The 25,743-nt window shown below is 43.8% G+C and overlaps 1 protein-coding gene across 1 annotated transcript in view; it reads left to right on the top strand.

Annotated features, from left to right (window-relative positions):
- The first annotated feature begins 6,375 nt into the window (after positions 1-6,375).
- PATL1 (PAT1 homolog 1, processing body mRNA decay factor) overlaps positions 6,376-25,743 on the top strand; it is a 32,686-nt gene continuing 13,318 nt past the window's right edge. Inside the window, exons 1-10 of the mRNA XM_041003978.1 lie at positions 6,376-6,542; positions 8,434-8,545; positions 15,977-16,194; positions 16,494-16,574; positions 17,670-17,864; positions 18,738-18,839; positions 19,239-19,328; positions 19,540-19,754; positions 21,954-22,043; positions 25,157-25,337. Of these exons, the coding sequence (XP_040859912.1) occupies positions 6,528-6,542; positions 8,434-8,545; positions 15,977-16,194; positions 16,494-16,574; positions 17,670-17,864; positions 18,738-18,839; positions 19,239-19,328; positions 19,540-19,754; positions 21,954-22,043; positions 25,157-25,337 (1,299 nt within the window). The 5' untranslated portion in view covers positions 6,376-6,527. The remainder of the gene's footprint in view (positions 6,543-8,433; positions 8,546-15,976; positions 16,195-16,493; positions 16,575-17,669; positions 17,865-18,737; positions 18,840-19,238; positions 19,329-19,539; positions 19,755-21,953; positions 22,044-25,156; positions 25,338-25,743) is intronic.

Genomic DNA, 25,743 nt, shown 5'->3' with positions numbered 1-25,743 from the left:
TAAGTGACAGGTGTATCTATCAATTTATTTGGAGAGTCAAAACAATTAAAAATTATTTTTAGAGATTTATTTACTTTTTCTGGAAAGTTGAGTGACCGCAACTGCCAGAGCAGAGCTGATCGGAAGTCAGGAGTCAGGAGCTTCTTCCGGGTCTTCCAGATGGGTGCTGGGTCCCACGGCTTTGGGCCATGGAATTTGTCCTCATGGAGACATCAAAATCTCCCAAACTGTTCAACATTCTCCAATTCCCTAACACACATGAGAAAAAATTCCATTCGTTATTTTCTATTAGATTCATGTACCATGATAGGCACTTGTTAGCATGCAAGAGTATAAGCAAGATAGAAGAGGCACAGCCCCTACCTCTTGGAGAATGCAAACTAGGAGAAAACCTAAAGCCTGTATCAAGTCATCACAGTAATTAACATCCAGAAAGGTAAAGTCACACAAGAAACTCCTTAAATGGTTGCTTGGTTAGAAACAGCTCCTTGGGCCATCCTGCTTTCCCAGGCCACAGGCAGGGAGCTGGATGGGAAGTGGGGCTGCTGGGATTAGAACCGGTGTCCATATGAGATCCTGGTGCATATGGGATCAAGGCGAGGACTTCAGCTGCTAGGCTACTGCACCAGGCCTGATAAAATTTTCTGATGCTCTCAAGTTTTCCAAATGTTACAAAAACTGAAGAAAGGGACAGAATTTTTATTATCCTTTTTTTGTTTTTAAAGATTTAAAAAAATTTCTTTTTATTGCAAAGTCAGATATAGAGAGAGGAGGAGAGAGACAGAGCACACAAGGATCCCATATAAGCACCAGTTAGTATCCTGGCTGCTCTGCTTCCCTCCCAGCTCCCTGTTTATAGCCTGGGAAAGCAGCAGAAGATGGCCCAAAGCCTTGGGACTCTGCACTCCATATGGGAGACAAAGCAGAAGCTCCTGGATTCAAACCAGCTCAATCTGGGCTATTGGGGCCACTAGGGGAGTGAACCAGTGGACCAAAGATCTTTTTCTCTGTCTCTCCTTTCTCTGTAATTCTGAGTTTCCATTAAAAATAAATAAATCTTTAAAAAAATAAAAATAAATAAATCTTTTAAAAACAAAAGTCTGGGCCTAGCACTGTAGCATAGTGGCTAAAGTCCTCACCTTGCATGTGCTGGGATCACATATGGGCGCCGGTTCGTATCCTGGCTGTTCCACTTCCCATCCAGCTCTCTATCTGTGACCTGGGAGAGCAGTGGAGGGCAGCCCAGGGTCTTGGGATGCTGCAGCCATGTAGGAGATTCAGAGGCAGCTCCTGGCTCCTGGCTTCAGATCGGCTCAGCTCCAGCCACTGCAGCTACTTGGGAAGTAAACTAGCAGACGAAAGATCTTTCTCTCTGTATCTCCTTCTCGCTGAATATCTGCCTTTCCAATAAAAAGAAATAAATCTTAAAAAAAAAAAAAGATGCTCTTCCTTGATTAAAAAAAAAAGTCTGGATTTTCAAGTAGGCTATGGTAGTTTTAATGTAAGTCCACATGGGCCCAGAGCAATAGCCTAGTGGTTAAAATCCTCACTATGCAAGTACGGGAATACCATATGGGTACCATTTCATATCCCAGTTGCTCCATGCTTGTGCCCTGGGAAAGCAGTAGAGGATGGCCCAAAGCCTTGGGACCCTGCACCCGTGTACAAGAGACCTGGAAGAGGCTCTGGGCTCCTGGCTTCGGATCAGCTCAGCTCCAGCCATCGCGATCACTTGGGGAGTGACCTAGTGGATAGATGATATTTCCCTCTGTCTCTCCTTCTCTCTGTAAATCTGACATTCAAATAAAAAAGAAACAAAATATTTTTTTTTAATGTCCACACATGCTTTCATATTCCTTCTTTCACAAGGTGAAGGCCAATTCCTGTCCCAGTGAATACAAGCTGCACTTAAAAACATATTTCTAACAAACACAACGTAAAAGAACTAGTCGTGGCTTCTGCAGCTGGGTCACAGAAGTCGCTGCGATCTTAGCCTTGCCTTCCGATTACTCTGAGAGAAGGTACCTCTCACACACACAACCCACACACAACCAGGAGGCCCAGTGCAGATGGCCAAGTGGCAAGAACCCGATGGTGCCTGTCAACAGTCAGAGGAATCGATGCTTGTTGCTAATTGCCAGGTAAGTGAATCATTTCGGGTCTAGATCTCCCAAACCATCAAAGGGCTGGAACTTCAGCCAACATCAGGACGGCAACCTTCAGAAACACCCTCACCAAGCCAAGCTATTCTCAGATCCTCAGCCCCAAAAGCCTTACGAAATAAATCATTTTTGGTATGTTCTCTGAAATTTTAGGGCACTTTTCCGTGTAATAAATACTGCAGTGTGCCTGTGAATATATGTCCTGGGAATGACTCAAGTGAGCACAGCGGTCAGCGGTGAGCTGAACGAGAGAGGGATGCAGGGTAGGTACAGGCCAACACGGAAATCAAGGCATATCTTGATTTACAAGTTCCCAAATTACAAAAAGTTCCCACATCTCCTATATTCCTATTTCACCCTCACACATCGTAACAAACACGGGCAGCGGTGCTCTTTGTTACAGTGAGTTTTCCAAGGAAGAAAAAAGATAGGTCCTTGGGAGATCCGCCTTTTGTTTCAAGGAGCCTCTTAGCCTTTCTTAACAGCCCAACGCTAGGAAGATGGATTTAGCTAGCGTCCTCTCCTTCCCCATGCAGTACTGGGTCCTTCCATGCAATGTCTTCTTCAGCAAGGCAGCTGGCTATCTTGAATGGACCTTGGCTATCACTCTCAAAAAGCAGACCCACAACTGGCACTAGCATCTGCTCTTCTATTCATCTTTGGTCAAAGCAGTGACAGAAATGAGCAAATAAATCGCACCTCTTGAGAGAGAACTGTCAAAAGAATTTGTGAAATTCACCATAAATGTTACCTTATATTTCTTCTCATTACAGGAATGACAGCTCTGTGCAACCCACCACTTTTTCCTTCCTCTTCACAACCTCTCAAGCACTCATGGATCAGGTGGGTTTTCATAGTTCCAGAACCAACAGCATCAGTATCACACAGAAACTTGCTATGAATGCAAACTCGCAGGTCCAACTTCAGACCTGCCGATGCAAAACACAGGGAATGGCGCCCAGTGATCTGTGTTTCATTAAGTCCTCTTCTCTTGATGCATGGTTAAGTTTGAAATGTGCTATTACTTGATGAAAATAACATCCAAAACTACTCTCACAGTATACATGCTTTTCGTAACAATTTTTAGAGTCTGTAAACTCTACTATGATTAGTTAGAGCTTCTGCAGAAAACACCAACTACACCAAACACAGCCAGTGGTAGATTTCTCTGATTTACTCACTCAGCTGTCAGAAGCCTCTTTAAGAAAGCCTCTTTCTGCCACCCTCTCCAGATGTATCATAATTCACAGTTAAAGAATCACTTCAGAAAAAGGGAAAAAAAACAGAATCACTTTGGGGGAAAATTCCACCTTTTCCAATTCAACAATAAGCTTATTGTCCAGCTCAAAATATGTTTTATTTTCGGGCCCAGCACGATGGCGCAGTGGTTAAGGTCCCGCCTCGCATGAGCTGGGATCTCATATGGACACCGCTTCCCATCCAGCCCCCTGCCTGTGGCCTGGGAAAGCAATAGAGGACAGCCCAAAGCCTTAGGACCCTGTACCCGCATGGCAGACCTGGAAGAGGCTCCTGGCTTTGGATTGGCTAAGCTCCAGCCATTGCGCCCGCCTGGGGAGTGAATCATTGGACGGAAGATCTTCCTCTCTGTCTCTCCTCTCTGTATATCCCCCTTTCCAATAAAAATAAAATAAATCTTTTTTAAAAATATGTTTTATGCTCTTAAAGGAGTTCACAGCCTCCTTCATGGACAGGTGTTACATGTGAGGATCGGCTGTTCTGCTGATTCCATGACCTTGTGTTCTTGCTTCAGTGTCTGCTCTGCCTTCCTTCTTTCCTTGGATTTTCTTTGGATTTACTCTATCATTCACTTACATTAAGCTGCGTGAACTCTACCCTAAGATTTGTTGATACGCTAGTAAGTTCATCATTCATCTCCCACTTTTCTACTCCCCATTGTTTTATTTCACGGATTTTTTTTTTCTGAAAATGAGAAATTTTGTTTCTAACTTATCATGACTACTGATTTCTAATATAATGGTTTCAAAATATGGTTTGAAATATTAGACATCAGTAAACTTTCTGTAAAGGACCAGACATGGTCTCCATTGTAACTACTCAATTCTGACTTTGTAAACAATGCAGCAACCAAAGACAGCAACACGCAAAACTGAGGGTTGCAACACGTCAATACAACTTCACTTAAAACTAGACAACTTGCTAGAACTTGCGCATTTCAAGCCACTGACTGTGATGCCAACATCCTGTTGAGTGTACTTATTCATATTGGAAAGGCAGATCACATTTACAGAGAGGAGAGATGAAGATCTTGATTCTGCTAATACACTCCCCAAATGCCATCACAAAGCTGAGCTGAGGGAAGCGCAGCAGCAGGGACATGAACTGATGCCCATATGGGATCCCGGCACTTGCAAGGTGAGGATTTAGCCAGTGAGCCATTGAACCGAGCCCACTCCACTTTCACTGTGCCTGGGAGAGCACTGGCAGATCACCCGAGTGCAGGACATACCTGGATGGCACTCCCAGCTCTTGGCTTCTGCCTGGCCCGGACTCCAGCACTGGAGCCTTTTAGGAAATGAGCCAGTGGATGAAAGATCTCCCTTCTCACCCCTGCCCAAACTCTGTCTTTCAATTAAGTAAATCTTTTTTAAAAAATCAGCTAGCAAGTCACAGTGTGCCATCCCCTTGGTACATACGGCACAAGCCTTGTTGACACTTGCTATTACTTAATACATGAAGATTTATAATGTTCCATGCATGCTTGAAAACCAATTATCATTCACTCTTAAGGCGTAGGCCTGGCCTACAGTCAATATTTGCTTTTGCTACTTTGGCCCAATGACAGGATTTTAGAATCAGAGAGGGACCCCAGCTGCTAGCTTTGCAGAGTGTCACTGAGTGGCTTGAGGCAAGTGACTTAAGCCTCTAATCCTGGGGAGCCTCATCTACAACATGCAGAAAATAATAGTACCTACCTCACGGGGTGAGCACAAGGGATGATTCGAGAATCCATAGAAAGCATGTAGCAGAAAAGCAGGCCATCTTCAGTCATTAGGAAGAATAGAACCATCACGACGCTACTGAACAACTCCTCTAAGGCAAGTATAACTAGAAACCTATTTTACGAAGAAACTAAAGGCCACGGATACTAAGAAACTTGCCAAAGTCTCACAGCCAAGAACATTTACTTCTAAATCCCAGGTTGCCAGTACTTAAAACTCTGATTAGTCACACTAACATGAAAAGAATTTACTGGACACCATCCCCAGGCGAGGCCGCATTTTAAGACTCTCAGAGAAAGGGGTTGCGAAACCCTCACGTATTCATTCTTCATGGAGCAAGTTTAGTCCTTCAGGGGAAATGAGAGAGAGCAGTTTGTTCAAATGGGATTTAATGGTTATGGGAGGTGCCAGAGAAGCAAGCCACCAGGCTTCTAGAACCAGGACACCGAAGTTTTATAAACCCGCAAACTTTTCTGTGGATTGGATCGTCTAAGTCAATAGTGTCACCCAGGCTGTCTCTCACAGGCCACCGAGCTCTCCCGCTCCACCTGCCTTAGGCGCCTGCAGCCTCAAAATATCCCCCGACCTCGAAGCTCCCCGCTCGTGCCTTTGGCTTTTTAAAAATTGGCCCCGTCAGGGGATAAGGGAAATACCAGGAGCCTATGGAACTGTATCATAAAATGATAATAATAATAAAATGTAAAAAAATATTGACCCCCGTCATCATTCTGAGTCACATAAATGACAGCGCCGGCCTGCTGTTGATTCAGAGAGCCATGAGCCACTCGAGGCGGAGTTCTACCCCTTTCGAGGGCCACAAACTTCCTTTCCACAGCGGCACGTCAGCAACGTGAGGACCCGCGGGCAGCCCCCAAACGGGTGGGAGGTGGGGAAACGAAATCCCAGGAATTCTCCCGTCTCCCAGCCCAGGCTTGGGACTCTTCAGAGCCTTCCCTAAGGACAATTACTAAGGTTTTCTCCGCCCTGTCGATGACGGAAAACTCGTGACTGCATCCTCGGCTCCAAGCTGAGCGCTACGCCGGCGCGGAGAAACCCGGGGGCGGGGCCGTAAACCCACAGCGCCCGAAAGCCCTCGACGGGCGGCGCATGCGCGGTCTCTCGCGACGGAACCTCCTTCCCGCCGCGGAGACTAGGAAGCGGGACGCCAAATCTGTCCCCGCGCAGCCGCCGCCGCCAGACGCCGGTCGAGGTGACCGCCCTTCCCTAGGCGCGCCTGCGCACGTTCCCACGCACGCTCCGGCGTACGGCGGCGGCCAGGGGTCGCGAGCCGGTGGAGGACCCGCGCGCGGAGAAGCTCGAGGAGTCGGCGCTTCTTCCCTCCCTCCCCCGCTCCCCTCCCCACTCCCTCCCCCCCTCCCCAAGAATGTTCCGCTACGAGGTGAGCTGTCGCGACCGGAAGTGGCCCCTCCCTCGCTCCCGCGCCCCTCTCGCTCTCACCCCCCGCGTGCCGGTCCGCGGCTGCGGAGGGGGAGGGGGCGGGCTGCGGGAGCCGCGGGAGCGAGTGGAGCGGGACCGGCCTGGCGTCGTGGATTTTTTCCTGCGCGGGTTGGGAGCCGGCTTCGCGGGGGGGAGGCGGGGCGGGACTGCCCCAGCACTTGCCGCTGGGGAGAGTTATGGTTTGGGGTGGGGAGGGCCCGTTAAATGCCGCAGCCGGACCACCCCCTCACCCCTAACCTGCAGCGTGCCCGGGGGAGACAAGCTTGCAGCTAGCTGGTGGCTATTATTGTGGAGGAGTCGCTCGGGAATGCTCCAGAAGGACTTTTCCCGCCTTGGCCCCAGGACATCCCTTCCCTCCACCCCCCCCCCTTACACAGACGCCCCCAGACGCGCGGGTAGACTCAGGTCGGGGGGGGGGGGTCCGGGCTTGCTGTGTGACTGGGACCCCCGAACTCTTTGCTGCTGAGGGCTCGGAATTGGAAGGGGGCGTGTCCGGCCGAAGTTCCTTGTAGGCAAGTGCAGAGAGCCGTGGGTTTGGTGTGGGTCCCGAGAATGTAGCAACAGCCCAGGCCTGACCTGTTACCAACTCCCTGTTTGACCTTGAGCGAGTCCTAACCACTGGACAGCTTCTGTTGTAAGCTGAAGGGGACTGGTCTACAGGATCCCCAGGAGTCTTTGATTTTTTTTTCAAGTGGCATGTTTCGGTAAATCGTGCTGATTTGGAGGGGAATGATGTGGAGGCAATGGTATGTCTGATATGTGCAAATCTGGGAGGGCTCTAGGATAAGAATCATCCTTTGTGCTAACCGTCCCTTGAGGAAACACACTTAGCCAAAAGATAGGCAGGCAAGATATGTCCCCTATAAGCACTGATAGCTGGGATTCTGGTAGAAAGTTGCAAACAATTACTTGACAGCACACCCAAGACCAGAGTAAACAGGTGCAGGAGGAAATGCATGGGCAGAAGCTGCCGACGGAGGAAAAAAACTTGAGACTGAATCAAGTGGAAGGGGAAAGGGATAAATGAAATGAGGAAATATTTGAACTAGAGTGCATCTGAGATGTTGAGGGGTGTCTGGCTTTTGTTCCGTGGTGTACACACAGTCTGTGCCTAAATCGCTGTTTGCGCCTCCCAACAGTAAAGTGCATGACACTGTTCATGCCTTAGTAACTGGTAACGTTTGGAGCCTAGCCTCCCCGGGACACAGAGCGTTCTCCTGTGGTACTTGATGAATTAACCAGAAAAGTGTGAGTTGCCAGGTATATGCTACTGGTAAGAGTGGCACCAACACTTGCACTTGGCGTATCACAGCTTTCACAGAGTTTGCTGAATTGTGATTGAAAACCTGGCTTTCTCTTTTATCACTAATGTGTGCCTCTGGGAAGTTTAAGGAGACGAGTGGAAAATGAGGAGAAAGCTTTTAAAGTAATAAAATGGTCATAATGATAACATAAGTGTAATAAGGCAAGAACTGCTTAGAAAGACAAAATTTAAGCAAGATTAAGCATGCATTTTTAATTGCCAATGCTATTCTATCCAGTGATAAGCATAATTTCTTGATTTCATGAGGCATTTCAATAAAATCAAGAAACTGCTCGTGGGAGAGGGTTCTAAACGGAATTAGAAGGAGGAAGCAGGTGACAGAAGAGAACTGAAACCTTTCGCAGCCGAGGCGATTGGTGGATGGGAAACAAATGTCATCTTTACAGAAAGTTGGGGTGAGATTATTGTGTTCATTGAGAAAGTGAGATAAACATTCTTAGGATGCTTTTTTCAATATCCTAAAGTATTGAATTTTGTGCATAGCTGATGAGTTTTATCTTGCTTTTAGTCTTTGGAGGATTGTCCTCTAGATGAAGACGAGGATGCGTTTCAGGGCCTGGGAGAAGAGGATGAAGAGATTGATCAGTTCAATGATGATACATTCGGGTCAGGTGCAGTGGGTAAGTGACGGCCCTTTGCAGTTACAGCAGCTTCACCTGGGGGAGGCGCCGCATTCACTCCGTCTGCAGCACAGTCCTCTGTTGGTGTTCTCTGGTGCAATAGTACGTCTTTCTGCCTACTCCTTTGGGCCACTTTTTGCCTGGCTTGCAAAACCAGATCCCTTCCAGCTATAGGATCCAGGCTCCAGGAAGCCATAAGAAGGAATGCAAATGTTTGAAGTAGATATTCACAAGAGATTTAAAACAATCCTGGGAAAGGGGAGTTTTTCTCGGTAGACATGCAGCTTAGGGAAAGTAGTGACCAGTGGAACATTCGGAGTCTTGCATGCAAATGTGTTTTAAAATTCACTCCTCTCCTAGTACACTACATGTCAGATAGTAACTTCAGTAAAAGTAAATGCTTTTTATACCAACAATTTTAGTGACAGAAAAATCTTTTTTTTTTTTTAAGTCAGATTTACAGAAAGAAGGAGAGAGAAATCTTACATTTGCTGGTTCATTCTCCAAGCAGCCACAATAGCTGGAGCTGAGCTGATCCGAAGCCAGGGGCCAGGAGCTTCTGCTTGGTCTCCCATGTGGGTGCAGGGTCCTAAGGCTTTGAGCCATCCTCTGTTGCTTTCCCAGGGCACCAGCAGGGAGCTGGAAGCCGAAAGGGAAATGGAGCTTTCCGGGTACAAACCAGAATCCATGCGTGATCCCAGCACATGCAAGGCAAGGACTTTTAGCCACTAGGATTCCGCGCCAGGCCCAGTAATAGAAAATCTTAATAAATAGAAAAATGTTGTGCACAGATGAAATGTTTTCTGTCCCTGGATAGGAATAAATACACTAGGAGACAAAATAAATGTAGAAAGTTAAAAGAGTCAAATTAACAAAATGTAAATGCTGGGATAGAAAATTGAGGAAGCAGATTTAAATGACAGTTGGAGATCACATTTTACTTAAAGCAAGCAGATTAGTAAATTACAGTTTACATCAGAGGACCGGTGGCAGATGGAGCCACTGCTCTGCGTGCTGACATCCTGTAGCACAGTACTAGGTCTAGCCCGAGCCACTACACTTTTGATCCAGCTTCCTTCTGGCGTACCCTAGGATGCAGCAGATAATGGCTCGAGGACTTGGGTCCCTGCCAGCTGTACGCAGGGCCAGATGGAGTTCCAGGCCCATGAATGCAAGTGAGCCAGGGGATGCAAGTCTCTCCCTTTCTCACTCTCTACCACTATGCCTTTCAAGAAGATGAAAATAAGTAAGCAGTTTTTGAAACTTTTTTACCTTAAAAAGATGAGCAGGGATGAATCAGTGTAGGTATTTTTGCTTTGACTATTGGTGTTGGAAAGGTGCAATCACAGTGTTTGTTAGGATATGTAAATATGTGTGAATCGCAGCACTTCTGTCAGTGCAAATATTCACAGTTCATAAGCAGGAAGAGGAAATGTAGCAATAGGGAGGACTCTTAAGAGGTTTAGAATCGGAGACAAGTCAAAGGCCTCACTGGTTTGGCAGTGACCGAAACAGCTTGCTTTTAACTTACGCTGAACTGCCAAAAATGAAAATTTATGAAATTCAGTAGAGAACCTAAACTTGGCCTGCCGTGACTTGAGAACAACAAGAAAAATGTTGAAAGTACAAGCAAAAGCTCATTGTGGAAAAAAAGATGATTGATTAATAATGAAATAGAAGCTAAAAAGTTACATGTTTGTGCTTAAACTCTTTATATTAAAATCATGTACTGAATGTTATCATTTTTCAACAAATGGAGTTGATAGAATCGATTTGTACATGTTATATTAAAATGTGACACGTCCTCATTTTTTGAACATGAAAAAAGGAATTGTCTCACCTTCTCCTTGAGTTCCAGAGTGCAATGAGCACTTCATCTTTGCTAGAGTTTCTGCTTGATTTTTAATTCATGGACAGGACATCTTGAGTAATAGCTTCTAGTGCGGTGGATAATGTAAGTCACTGGCCGATGTCCCTTTAAGAAACTAGTGAGTGCTTTCTGTGTGAAACAATGTTTACATCACGTTAAAGCAACAAACGATGCTGCAGTAAGCCCAGTGCAGTCTCTAAGATCAAAAGCCACCACATGGTGCTCATTCTGTGCCAGGGACCACTCGAAATATTCCAAACAGATGCTGAACCTTTGCAGCCACCTTGTGAGGTAAGCACTGACAGAATCCTCGTTTTAGCAGATGAGGAAGCAGAGCGACAGGGTATATAACTATAAATACAATTAATGCAGACTTGTTACGTCAAACAGTCTTTGGTTAAAGTTTGAAACATCTAACCTCTGCTGGTGAAGACTCTCCCCTCTTCCTGGTAACAGATATAATCTGAAGGACTGAGACTGCCCTCAAATTAATCTCCTTCCCATTAGTTTGTTTTCATTCAGAAATATCCCTAGGATAGGCTTCAGGGACATTAGCACAATAAACAGATTTGTAAAAACCACCAGGAAAGGGTCTGGCATGGTAGCCTAGTGGCTAACGTCCTCACCTTGGATGCACCAGGATCTCATATGGACGCTGGCCCCAGTTCGCATCCAGCTCCCTGCTTGTGGCCTAGGAAGGCAGTAGAGGATGGCCCAGAGCCCTGGGATCCTGCACCCGTCTGGGAGACCCTGAAGAAGCTCCTGGTTCCTGGCTTCGGATCAGCTCCGGCTGTTGCAGCCACTTGGGGAATGAACCAGCAGATGAAAGATCTTCCTCTTTGTCTCTCCTTCACTCTTTATATCTGACTTCCCAATAAAAATAAATAAATCTTTAAAAAAAAGAAAAAGCTGCCAGAAATGCAGTAGTTGACACTGGAGTTAGATCCGTTAGTTGAAGAAATACGGTTATCTCTTTTTCCCTTAATTTCTCTGTTGTTCTTTTGCCCTCCTTTTCAGTTTGTTAGACAATGAATTAAGATTAAGCAATGGCTTGTCTTAAGTAACTTTTTAGATTATAAGGAATATATATATATAAGGGAATTAGATCTGTGACATACCCCCTCACTTTTTTTTTTCATAAGATCAAGAAAAAGGTAAAAGCATAATGTATTCCATGACAGAGATTTCTCTGCTTACATGTTTGAAAGCATGACGGTCCCCAACGGAGCCATTTGAGCAGACTATGACTATTTAACACGTTTGTTTAAGTGTTGATAGGATCTGGTAAACTTAACCGGAAACAAAATTGAGACATGGAGACTGAAAAGAGTGCTTTACAGTTAGCAACTTAGACTGTTTTGGAAGTATTTTAAAAATCTCTGAAATCAGAGGCCTCTCTACTCTTTGTGCATTGTTGGGTTCGTAAAATAAAATAAAAAAAATCTTACCCTTTGTCAGAGCACTCTTCCTCAACAAAATGACAAGATGCCATAGCTGGTTTTTAATTATGCTGTTCCTTAAGGGTATTTCAGATGGATGAGCATAGAACACTGTAATTTTCATCTATGAAGATCTTCCCCTTTTTTGAGCACATCAATGTTATGCTTCTAAGAAACTATCAAAATGCAAAGGTTGATTTTTTTCAGTTCTTTCCTATAAAATAATATTCCTGAGGCCTGGGCACTCAGAGGAAGTTGCTGGATGAGGAGGGAATCTCCACAATTAGGAAAAATGACCCATGTCCCAAGTCCTAGAGGCGTGTAGGTAAGACTGATGTTATGTACAGCCCTTGCCGACAGCCTTTATCCCAGTGATGGCGAGATGATGTCTCCTTCCCTATGGATTGTTCTCAAAACCTGGAGAGTTTGTCCTGTGGTGTAAGACATAAGTTTGTAAGTCCTACTTTTCTCACCTTTTGGGTCCCAGTGTCACATGTGTATAATATCATAAGTAAAGTAAAGGGCTGGCATTGTGGCACAGCTTGTTTGACCACTACTTGTGATGTCAGTGCCCGTCTGAACTTTGGTTCTAGTCCCAGATGCTCTACTTTGGATTCGACTCTCAACACATGTTCCTGGGAAAGCAGAAGATGTCCCTTGTGGCCCATCACCGACGTGGGAGAGGTGGACAGATTTCCAAACTCCCAATGTCAGCCTGACCCAACCTTGGCTTTTGTGACCATTGAGATACTGAACCAGCAGATGAAAGATCAAGTAAAAATAACAAATTATAAATATTACTTTGTCCATACAAAGGGATTAGCCTATTGAAACATTGAAATATACGTATAGTGTTTATTGCAGTAGGTTGATGATACATATGATGTTCAGTATAGGTTTTAGTTTTATTATTTAAAAGCAGAAAGAAAATTCTCATCTGATGGCTTACTTCCCACATGCCTTCGAGAGGCAGTCCTGGAGTAGGCCTGAGCTGAGAGCCACAAACTCACTTCACTCTTATGTGAATGGCAGGGACCCGGTCTCTTGAGCCATCAGCCCTTTCTTCCAGAGTGTACGTTAGCAGGAAGCTGGAATCAGGAATTGGAACATAGAGTCCAATTCAGGTACTCCCTGGGATGTGACATCTTAACTTCTAGACTAAATGCCCACCCTTTCATTACTATATTATCATGTTCAATTACAAATAATCCAAATGTTTATCAGTAGGGAATGAGGAAAATTAAGCTTATTCATAGAACATAATCTTGTGGGTGTTAAACAGTATAATATCAGTATTTGCATTTATGTTTTCTGCATGAAAAGGTGTCAAATGATGTGCATAGACAAAATAACGTTAGCGGGGAGTTAAGGCATTGCTTGGGAGACCTGCATCTCGTGTTGGAGTGCTGGTACCTCCTAGCTTCCAATCTAGCTTCATGTTGATGTTTCCTAAGAGGTAACAGATAGTGTGCCAAGCGCCTGGGTCTCTGCCCACCTGTGGAAAGCTCCAGTGGAATTCTGGGCTCCTGTCTTTGACCTGGTCCACCTCCCCAGCTGTTGTGTTTGAGGGCTGTACCAGCAGAGGGAAGATCTCTGCATTTCAAGTAGGTGAAAATAAATTTTGTTTTTAAGAACTATTAAGAGATCTAAAACATAATTCAAACAATTTTTATGACAGAGTTTTCATAGTATTTTCAAGAACTTAACTAGTTATAGAGAAATTTCTAAGTTACAAATTTTTGATGCTTAAATTAAAAAAAAAAGCAATAAAAAGAAAAATCCCTTTGTGCTGAATTGTGTGGAACATGTGAAATGTATAACTAAAAGAAGAATAAAACACATAACAGAAACAAAAGAATACAGGTACTTTGTAGGTTAAAACATAGAGCTATAGCAGGCTAAGCTGCCGCCTGGGACCTTGACAACACACCCAGGCACCAGTTCATGTCCCAGCTGCTCTACTTCTGTTCTAGCTCCCTGCTCACAGCCTGGGGAAGATAGCAGAAGATGGCCCAAGTGTTTGGGCCCCTGACACCCCTGAGAACTCCTGGTTTGGGGACTGAAGGCTCGCTCTTTTTTTGTTCTGTTCCCCTCTAACTCTGACTTTGAAATCAATAATTTTTTTTTGAGTACATTTAGATGAAGTGAGGGTAGTATTAAAATGAAAAGACGAGGGTAGCTTCAGTGGAGGGAGAAGTTGGAATGCTGAAAGGAATCACAACTGTACATGCAGCTTTTAATGATTGGAAGCAGAATGGAATGACTAGGTTGGAGAGAACAGAAATGAGAGCTGGAATGGAAGGGAGGTTCATTTCTACAGAAGCAATGGTTTCTGAAGGTTTTAATACTATAGTGGGACTCGAAATGAATGCTGGGTAGGCCTAATAAATTGAGAAAACAACCTTAGTGTCAGTGCTACATCCTGCATAGTAGTGCACAGGAGTTGCAAGGACATTAGTTAAAATAGAAGAGGAATTGACCCTGGTTCAAATTGCGATTACTCTCCCCCTGGATTGCTGCAATAGCCATCTCCCAGATCGCCATGCTTCTGATACTGTCTCTGCTATTCCCATTCGCCAATCCATGTTCAATATAGCTAGTGATTCTCTCTAAAAAGTTAGCCTTATGATAACTACCCATTGCCTTCCTTTTGACAGTGACCCAGACGACCTCTTAGGAGTGCCACCTCTCCTGGCTCTGACGTCATTTTCTACTCTTGATGCTTCCGTCCCAAACAGCCCTCTTGCTCTCACAGCTGACAAGCTCTCATTTTAACACCTTCCTGCTGACGGTCCTGCCTATAACAGTCTTCTTTCCAATAACTACATGACTGATTCTTACTCTTGGCCCAGTGCGATGGCTCAATGGCTAAATCCTTGCCTTGCATGCAGTGAGATCCCATATGAGTACCAGTCCATGTTCTGGTTGCTCTACTTCCCATTCAGCTACCTTCTTGTGGCCTGGGAAAGCAGTAAAGGATGGCCCAAAGCCTTGGTCCCTGCACCCATGTGGGAGACCCAGAAGAGGCTCCTGGCTTCAGGTCAGCTCAGCTCCAACCATTGTGGCCATTTGGGGAGTGAACCAACAGGTGGATTATCTTTCCCTCTGTGTCTCTACTTCTCTCTGTAAATGTAATGTGCCTTTCCAATAAAAATAAATAAATCTTTTTTTTAATTTTTTTTTAATCTTTCTCAAATGAAATGTCACCTCACTGAAGCTCGTCTCTGACCATATGTTTACGGTTTTGCAGGCTACTTTGCTTTCTCCATGTTTTGGAACACTTTTAAGCATAGTATGTAATGGATTTAGTCATTGTGTTTATTGTCCATTATCTCTTGTTTGCTTGAATGAAAGCTGTATGAGGGGAACATCCTTGTCTGCTACGTATAGAACCTTTAAAGTTACAATAGTGTTTGCCATGTAATAGATGATTACCAAATAGTAGTCAAAGAAGATGGATTCAAATGCTTTGGGCCATCCTCAAATACTTTCCCAGGCCACAAGCAGGGAGCTGGATGGGAAATGAAGCTGCTGGGATTAGAACCGGCTCCCATATGGGATCCTGGCGTGTTCAAGGCAAGGACTTTTAGCCACTAGGCCACACTGCCAGGCCCTACTCTTTTTTTTTTTTGTAAGATTTATTTATTTTTACTGGAAAGGTAGACGTACAGAGAGGAAGAACTTCTGTTCGATGATTCACTCCCCAAGCAGCCGCAACAGCTGGAGCTTAGCCAGTCCAAAGCCAGGGGCCTCTTCTGGGTCTCGCACGCAGGTGCAGGGTTCCAAAGCTTTGAGCCATCCCTGATTGCTTTCCCAGGCCACAAGAAGGGAACTGGATGGAAAGTGGAGCCGCTGGGATTAGAACCGGTGCCCATATGAGATCCCGGCATGTCCAAGGCGAGGATTTTAACCGTTGCGCTATCCCATCAGACCCTGTTATTTACTCTTACAGTTTTTTTTTTAAATCACTTTTTGTGTCCCTTAACTTAAAATTTTATTCATGTCTCTATGTAAAAATTAACCTTTACCTGGCCTCTGAAGTTCAGGTTGTTTGATTATAAGAAGAAATTTTTAAAACTTTCTTTCTCCCATTATAAACTATATTTCTTCTCTAACTTGCAGATGATGATTGGCAAGAAGCACATGAGCGCCTGGCTGAATTGGAAGAAAAGCTACCGGTGCCGGTTAATGAACAGACAGACAATGGAGAGAGAGATGAAATGGACTTGTTGGGTGATCATGAGGAGAATCTGGCAGAAAGGCTCAGTAAAATGGTGATTGAAAATGAATTAGAAGATCCAGCTATCATGAGGGCAGTGCAGACCAGGCCAGCTTTGCAGGTAAGTTACTCTGATTCAAGAATCGAAGCATACCCTTGCTGCTTTATTTCATCTGGCGTAATGACAGGATTACGGTGTTCGATACACAATTCAAAGTGTAGTTTCTTATGATCCACTTCTTGAGTTGAAGTCAGGAAGTAATGTGTATTTAAGAGCACTGAAATTTCTTAACCTCAAGCAGTTGAGGCTGTTTGAGCCTTGCTCCCCCAAAGCAGATAATTCACTCAGAGCCCACATTATTGCTAACTTTTTCTGTTTTTTTGTGGGTTTTGTTTTTTGTTTGTCTTGTTTTTTATTAGCCCCAACCAGGAAGTCTGAACTCCAGCATTTGGGATGGATCTGAAGTTCTGAGACGAATCCGTGGACCATTACTTGGTCAGGTAGTAAGCATTTTTCCCTTATGTAAAATTTTTAATATCCAGAAATTTTAAGTTGCCACACTGTTATTCTTAGCTCACTGAAAGAATAAACCTACATATCACTTGCCGCTATGAATACTGACTACTGCACCCAGCACCATCGACATAGCCTTCCTCAACCTCTCGGGTAAAGGCTGAAAGGAAACCTTTTCAATTCAGATTTGTCAAAAGTCCAAGCAAATGCCATGGGGAATTTCTATGTCAGGAAGATAAGCCCGTAACAGTGACATGAAGGACTACGCTGTTGATAGCTTGGGGACAAATAATAAAGGGGAGATACAGGCAGAGGGAGGATCTCCTATGCTTCTAAATATGTATCACATGAAAACTAAGAAATCTCGTGCACATGTTTTAAATAGTAAATTTTTTTTAAATAGCCATAGCGTAAATTTGTCTAGGAAAAACTGTAGGAATTGGGAGCAGATGAGTGCTGGTGATTGGGCTTAGCAGGAGGGATTAGTACAATAAAGGGACAAGACAAAGGAACTTTTCAGCCTAATGAAACTGTTCTGTGTATCGCAAAGCCCATCGCAGTTCTTTATTTTTTACTTTTTTTTTTTTTTAAGATTTTTTTTTTATTACAAAGTCAGACATACAGAGAGGAGGGGAGACAGAGATGAAGATCTTCTGTCCGATGACTGCAACAGCTGATGCTGCGCCGATCTGAAGCCGGGAACCAGGAATCTCTTCCAGGTCTCCCATGCGGGCACAGGGTCCCAAGGATCTGGGCCGTCCTCAACTGCTTTCCCAGGCCACAAGCAGGGAGCTGGATGGGAAGTGGAGCTGCCGGGATTAGAACCGGCGCCCACATGGGATCCCGGTGCATTCAAGGCGAGGACTGTAGCCACTAGGCCATGCCACCAGGCCCCCCATGGCAGTTCTATTACTGTGTGTTTATTAAAAGTCAGAGAGTTATATAGCAGAGGATAAATTTTGCCCATGTGTGAATTAGTAAATACAAATTTAAAAGTTCCTCCACATGTTTTGGCATCTGCATAGATGATTAAACATTTTCAAATTAACTACTTTTTTTTTTTTCGCCATTTTGTCAATTAGGAAATGCCTACAGTATCTGTGTTGGAATATGCCTTGCCTCAGCGGCCCCCACAGGGCCCAGAGGACGACCGAGACCTTTCTGAACGTGCATTACCGAGGCGATCCACCTCACCGATCATTGGGAGTCCTCCTGTTAGAGCTGTCCCCATTGGCACCCCACCTAAGCAGGTGGCTGTACCCAGCTTCAACCAACAGGTACCTTTCATTAACAGGCACTCAGCCCAGGATATTGGGAATCTGGGCAAAATTCTCTGGGAAATTGATGTTGCTGGGAGGAGGGTGGAAATTTGCGCTAGGCATTAAATTAGAAGTAAAGTAGCCAAGTAGAGGAGAAATCAGTACAAGTGAGACACATTCCCTGATACCCTGTGCTGCTGCCAGCTGTGATGCTGTTGCCTTTTAATTGGGGGAGAAGGGTAATCAGCCACATTTAGTGCATATGTGCTTTTTAGAAATGTTTTTGTGGCTACCCAAAACATTGACAGAGAGATAACTGAAAGCTGGGGGGAGTGGGAACACACAGCATTGTCCACATCCCTTTTTACCTTTAAGATATCCCTGCTTTCCCTAGAGCCTGTGCAGTCCTGTTCCATAGACTTTCCTCCACCTGAAACCAGCAGCTGAAAAGGAAGGCCAATTTGGAAGGTATGGGGGGAGGGTGGTGTTGGTATGGCCTAGTTAGGCTCAATATCCTATGACACGGTGGAGTCACATGTATCATAAAATTGCTGAGCATGACGGCCATATCACAGGGGCTTCAGAATAGGACTTAGTCAATCCTCCAGCTTTCTTAGTCCTTCTCCCTCACTGCTGCCAATTGAAAGAATATCTGCTGGTGCCTCCCTCAGATAGCATGGAAGGGTGGGGTAACTGAACAACGAACTAAATCTTGCACATCTTGATCTTGTGAGAGGACATGTATTTGAGCCCATCGCCATAGCCATTCGCTTAGAAGTAGGGCTTCGCATTGAGTCCTGTGTCTCTACCAGTACTTGAGGGGAAAGGGGTGTGGGTGGAAAACAAAACTGACTTCATTGAGTGTAGTTGTATATATGTTTATTCCAATAGATTCTGTGTCCGAAGCCTGTCCATGTCCGGCCCCCATTGCCGCCACGGTATCCTGCTCCCTATGGTGAGAGGGTGTCTCCAAACCAGCTCTGCAATGTCCCGGTACGTCACTTTACAAACGGGCAAAAACGTAATCACTACCTGTAGGATCAGGATCAGTGTGCCACACTGACGTGTCCTGAACTGCGTGTGCTCTTTGTAACTGCTGTACTTCAGTTCTGAGTCTCAAGACTCCCAGTTAGAGGACATGGTCACTTGTTTATTGTGACAACCATTTTCTTTAAAAATCTCAATGAAATCTGGTTTCCTGTGCTTTAAATCGTTCATTGTGGTTTTTATTTATTTATTTGTTTATTTCATTATTTCTGCTGTTGCTCTTTTTTATGATTTCTCAGTAGAGAGCTTGATTCTACAATTTGTATCCAACTTTCTCCTACATTTGGACTAGGTTCCTTTATTGATGACTGTTCCATAACAGCTTTTTCCTTCTTTTGTCCTTAGAATTCATCCCTGCTGGGCCATCCCTTCCCTCCGAACGTCCCTCCCATCCTCAGCCCCCTCCAGAGAGCACAGCTTCTTGGAGGAGCACAGGTAAGCCTGTGTTCAGCCTTGGCCATAAAGAACCCTTCTCATTTCCCAAGGGCTGTTAGGCGATATCTTTTTTGCTTTTAATCACAACAGCCTCTTGTTTTTTCCTTCTTTTGTTGTTGTTGTTGTTGATAAAAATTTTTTTAATTATCTGGGGGGGGGTGTCAAAGGAAGTTGCAATTAACTAAATCAAATACATTGTCCCTCCTTATAGCTGCAGCCTGGACGGATGTCTCCCAGCCAGTTTGCACGCGTCCCTGGGTTTGTTGGCAGTCCACTAGCTGCCATGAATCCCAAGCTGCTGCAAGGGAGAGTAGGGCAGATGCTCCCCCCAGCTCCCGGCTTCCGTGGCTTCTTCACTGCTCCACCCCCCACTACGCCGCCTCCGCAGCATCCTCCTGGCCCAGGACCTCATCTGCAAACCATAAGGTATACGAAACTAATGCTGTGATTTAGCCGTCGTTAACTAAGTCTCTTCGTCATTGACTTTTGGCTGTAGAATACAAGTTTCTTGATCTTCTCCCAGTGATGCATGTTGAGATGTTACTGGGTCCTAAAGTCGGCAAATAGAAATGTTGATAATCTCCAGGATTTTTTATGAGCCACATTTTAAGGGTCACATGCCTCCTATGTACATTTACAAGTAAGTTGCCTTTTTTATTTTCTGAAGTTTCATTAAGTTTTGCTTTAAACCCACTTAACACACGTACCCATGACTTACAAAGAATTGCCTTATGTTAAGGAATAGAGATTAAAATGCTAAGAAGTCAGCTAAACTTAGCAGTGGCTAAATTGCTTGCTTCCACCCTCTAGTTCTACAAAAAAAGGTTACGATCCTATTTTAGTGAAATTGTATTTCATTGCGTATCACTGTGTCAGTCACAGTTCTCAAGAGGAACGCTCTTCCCTTTCTGTGTGTGTATATGCACACAGGGTGTGTGAGTTTTTAAAGAATTGGCTGTCATAGTCGTAGAGGCTGTCAAGTCCGAAATCCATTGAGAAGGCCAGCTGGCCATGAACTAGTGACAGTTGGGAATTGCAACCTTGAAGCTGAAATATTTAGTCTGGGCCAGGAGGCGGAGAGGATCAGCAGGATTTCTCTTGCTGGAGGCAGAATTCCTTCTCTGAGAAACTTTAGTTTTTGTTAACTGATTGGTAACCATCCCACGTTATCAAGGTTGGTCTCATTTTCTTAAAGACCACTTTTTATAGATATTAATCATACTTTGCAGCAATATCTAAACTAGTCTTTTACCAAATAACCAAATATTATTAATTTAACATATAAAATTAATCATCCCATACTTTCAGTGCTTGAAGCTAAATACATTAATGTGTTTAGAGACTTCTAAGCAAGAGCATAAGGGAAAAAACTGTATTACTTGACTGATAATTCATTTGTATTTCATAATTCTTTAAGGAATTGAGAATTAGTCTTTGAGGAAGATATGTTTTAAAAAAAATAAGTTGTCTTCAGTTTCTGCAAGCTATTTCTAGAGTAGACTGCAGCAGGGACCTGCTTTGCGGTGTTGCCTGCAATGCTGGCATCCCATGTGGAAACCGGTTGGAGTCCTGGCTGCTACACTTCCTACCTAGCTCCCTGCTAAAACACCTAGAAACACCACAGATAATGACCCCAGTGCTTGGACCCCGGCCACCCACATGAGGGACCTGGATGAAGTTCCAGGCTTTTGACGACTGGCTAAGCCCATGTGTTATGGCTGTTGGAGAGTAAGCCAGTAAATAAAAGACTGATGTTTCCCTCTTCTTCCACCTGACCACCTCCCTCTCTCATTCTCTCCCCTCTCTCCTTCTCTTTTCTCCTTCCCCTCCCCTTTTCTCTCATTTTCTCTGCATTTCAAATGAAGTAAATAAATCTTTAAAAAGAGGATGACTCTAAAAGTATCTTGAAAGAGACCTTATCAAGTTATCCTGGGCTAATACTTCTTAAAATTCCAAATATTCAGAACCAATGCAATGGTTCAACAGGCTAATCCTCTAACTGCAAACACCAACATTCCATATGGGCACCAGTTCATGTCCTGGCTGCTCCACTTCCCATCCAGCTCCCTGCTTGTGGCCTGGGAAAGCAGTGGAGAATGGCCCAAAGCCTTGGGACCCTGCCACCTGCATTGGAGATCCAGAGAAAGATCCTGGTTCCTGGTTCCTTGCTTTGGATCAGCTCAGCTCCAGCCATTGCAGTCATTTGGAAAGTGAACCAGCAGTTGGAAAATCTTTATCTCTGTCTTTCCTTCTCTTTGTAAATCTGCGTTTTCAATAAAAATAAATCATTTAAAAGTAAGAAAATTTCAAACTTCACGAGAGGTTGAATTCCCCACCTGGGAAAATCCTTCCCATGTCTGGATAGCTTCCGTCAAACTGTTCATGCACACCCCGAGAGTTTGCAGGTGATGATGACTGGAACGCTTGGGTGTCCCCAGATGAAGTTACAGGCTCATACCTCAACTGATGCAGGCATTGGAGAAGGGAACTACCACATGGGAAGCTCTATCTCCATGGCGTTCAATTAAATCAATAAAATTTTGTTTTAAAGTGACTGAGCTCCATTAAATTTTGTCAACTGCTGGGTATGACTACCTTGAGAACCTTGTTCTCCATTGTTCTTAGATCTCAGGCACCAATGTTTCGACCCGACACAACTCACCTTCACCCACAGCACCGCAGACTCTTGCATCAGAGGCAGCAGCAGAGCAGAAAGTAAGTACTGATATTCCTCCCTTACAGTTTCTTAATTCAGCTCTTACTTTTGATAATCTAACAAGAAGCTAATGATTTAGTTTGTTTTTTTAGTAATTATCCTGTATTTGCAAATAATGTCAAATCAGAAATGCTTCCATTTTATATTTTTGATGCATCAGCCCAACTACCAGAATTGTAATTGCAATCTGATTTTTTAAGACATTGTATATTCTTTTCCAGGTTCTTACTGTCTTCTTAACTACCCCTCCCCCCTTTTTTTATTTAACCTTCTCAATTTAGAGGTTAATCTTAAAATACTATGGCTAGCCTTGCATGTGGATTCAGTGATCATTACCTGTTTTTGCCTGTAATCATTTAGTCATCATTTGACAGGTATAAATATGATAGGTTTTGGGAATTAAAAGTAAAATAAGGTACCCAGGAAATAATGTACAATTGTTTTTAATTAAAAAAAAAAATTATATGTTCATTGAGGTGGAAGTCAAAGCCAGGCTGATATAGTCTTCACATACGTAATGTGTACATTGGATTAACACACTGTACTTCATAAATGTATGCAACTAAAATAATAATTAAAAGCAAGACAGGGCCCTGCACAGTAGCCTAGCAACTAAAGTCCTTGCCTTGTATGCACCAGGATCCCATACGGGCTGCCAGTTCATGTCCCAGTGGCCCCACTTCACATACAGCTTCCTGCCTGTGGCCTGAATAAGCAGTTAAGGATGACCCAAAGCCTTGGGACCCTGAACCCAAGTGGAAGACCTGGAACAAGTTCCTGGCTCCAGATTGGCTCAGCTCAAGCTATTGTGGCCATTTGGAGAGTAAATTATCAGACAAAAGATCTTCCTCTCTCTCCTCCTCTCTCTATATCTCGTTTAACAATAAAAATAAATAAGTATTTTTTAAAAAAGGAAAGCAAAACAAATGAAATCCATACTTTTGTTGAACTTTTATTCTGTAGTCACCCATATTAATTTAAGAAACTGAATATATTATCTTTTTCATTATTGGAGTCAAATTGCTTCAGCGAACTACTTAGGAAAGGTTTCTTTCAGTTTATATTTCCAAAGGCTCACAGTCCAAGAGAAGCAGCAGCGTTATTTCACACAAGCCAGTAACTTGGAGCTAGAGGAAGGGAGGATTGTGTATTGAGTCAGGGAGCATGCTCAGTTTCATAACCAGCTCTTCCCCAGGAAGTGCCCTTTGAGGACCAGCCCTCAGTGACCAAAAGACCTCAACTCTACCTCTCCCTCCCAAATGGCATATCAGATCTACATTCTTACGTCATTAGTCATAATAATCCTTTAACGGTTAACTTCAGGGACCAAGTGTCCAAACCATGGGCTTTTTTAAGAGAGTTCAACTGTACCATCAAACAGAGCTGAAATTTCTTCAGCCTCACTTCTGATTCCTTCTCACTTGCAAGGACATCCCAGAATATTTTTTACAAGGAGATAATGAACTACTATGAACCCTTAAATGAGACTCAAAAAATGCAGACTATAAAGGGAAAGATAATGTATTTGTGTTAAAATGTTAAATTTCTGCATAGCAAAAATACCGTAGACAGTCATGCAATTCCTAAAACAAAGAATCCCTGTGGCTTATAAAAAGGGAAAATCCAAGTGTAATCATCACAAAAATGCATATTAAAATAAAGTAACCATCTGACTTTTTTATTTGAAAGGCAGATATACAGAGAAGAGATACAGAGAATAAAATCTTCCATCTGCTGGTTCATTCCCTAAATGGCCACAAAAGCCAGAGCTAAGCTGATCCAAAGTCAGGAGCCAGGAACTTCTTCTGGGTCTCCCATGCAGGTGCAAGGTCCTTGGGCCATCCTTGACTGCTCTCCCAGGCCACAGGCGCAGAGTTGGATGGGAAGTGGAACAACTGGGATTAGAACAGGTGGCCATATGGGATCCTGAGGCATGCAAGACAAGGATTTTAGCCTCTAGACTACCACGCTGGGCCAAATTTAACTTCTTCAGACAGGCAAAAACATCAGCATTGGCAAGGATGATGTATACAGCTATTGAAAAAAGGATTTGGGTCCCAGCATGGTAGCCTAATAGCTAAAGTCCTCACCTTGCATGTGCCGGGATCCCATATGGGTGCTAGTTCTAATCTCAGCAGCCCCGCTTCCCATTCAGCTCCCTGCTTGTGGCCTGGGAATGCAGTAGAGGACGGCCCAAGGCCTTGGGAACTTGCACTCACGTGGGAAACCTGGGTGAAGCTCCTGGCTCCTGGCTTTTGATCAGCTCAGCTCTGGCCATTGCCGCTGCTTGGGGAGTGAAGTCAGTGGACAAAAGATCTTCCTGTCTATCTCTCCTCTCTGTATATCTGAATTTCCAATAAAAAAATTTTTAAGAAAGAGAATTTGGCAGTTAAGATTGAAAACGTGAATATAGCTACCCTAACAGTTCTAATGTTTGATAATACCTGTTATTAATATGAATAAATTTTGACAAATGGTATGTGGCATAGCATGTTAAGCTTGCACTTGTGGTGCAAGCATCCCATACAGGCAATAGTTCCAGCCCCAGCTCTTCCACTTCCAATCCAACTTCCTGCTTATAACCTGAGAGGCTCCAGACTTCAGATGGGCTCATCTCCAGCTGTGGGACCACTTGGGGAGTGAGTCAGCAAATGAGAAGATCTCCCCTTTCTTCTCTCTTTAATTTCTCCTTTCAAATAAAAATAAATAGATAGCTTAATAAATAGTATATTCTGGAATTTTGTGTGGATTTGAAATATTCCATGATTTTTTTTTAGCAAGTTGAAGAAAATTTTTATAGACTAAGCTATAGCAGGTGTATAACTTTGGACAAGGTATTTGATCTCCTTTGGTCTCAGTTCATTTTCTTAAAGTAGGCACAAGCTTATGACCTTCATATTGTTACTGTGAGGTTATTAAGATAATGGTAATTTTATTTCCTTCATTATGTGTTGCATAACTTCTAAATTCTGTTGACTCAAAGCTTTTTCACTCTCCTCTTAACATAAGCTAAGGAGAACCTTATCTTTAATTGGCCTGACTTATGACTGTACTGTTAAAAGGCATAATTAACATGTCCACTTGGAGTGAATATGACACATTAATTCTTCAGTCAGCATCGGAATCTTAATGGTGCAGGAGATAGAGGCAATCACCGGAGCAGTCATCAGGATCATCTCCGAAAGGACCCATATGCCAATCTCATGTTGCAGCGGGAAAAGGATTGGGTCTCCAAAATCCAGATGATGCAACTGCAAAGCACTGATCCCTACCTGGATGACTTTTATTATCAGGTAAATACCCTGCTGTTTCCGTTGATTTTTGTTTTTTGTTTGTTTTAAAATTGGTAAGAGAGAAAGATTTTCCATGTGCTGGTTTGCTCCCCAAACGGCTACTGTGTGTGGGCTTGATCCAATTCAGAGCCAGGAGCTAGCAGCTCCTTCCGCGTCTCCCATGCAGTGCAAATCCAAGGACTTGGGCCGTCCCCTGCTGCTTTCCCAGGCCATACGCCGGAAGTTGGATGAAAAGTGGAACAGCTGGGACATGAACAGCATGTTAACAGAATATTCTTTTAACAGAATATTCCAGTGGATGACAATCGACTTAGCAAATTCCATCCTTTTGTCAAACTAGAGACGTATTGTACTCTAGGCTTTAGATTCTTTAGGCCCTTATACCAAGTTTTCTGATTATTTTTAA

This window comes from Ochotona curzoniae, unplaced genomic scaffold, assembly GCF_017591425.1.
Source record: "Ochotona curzoniae isolate NIBS_2020 unplaced genomic scaffold, NIBS_Ocur_1.0 scaffold_3171, whole genome shotgun sequence".
Taxonomy (NCBI): Eukaryota; Metazoa; Chordata; class Mammalia; order Lagomorpha; family Ochotonidae; genus Ochotona; species Ochotona curzoniae.
This window is presented reverse-complemented; position numbering and strand designations above follow the sequence as displayed.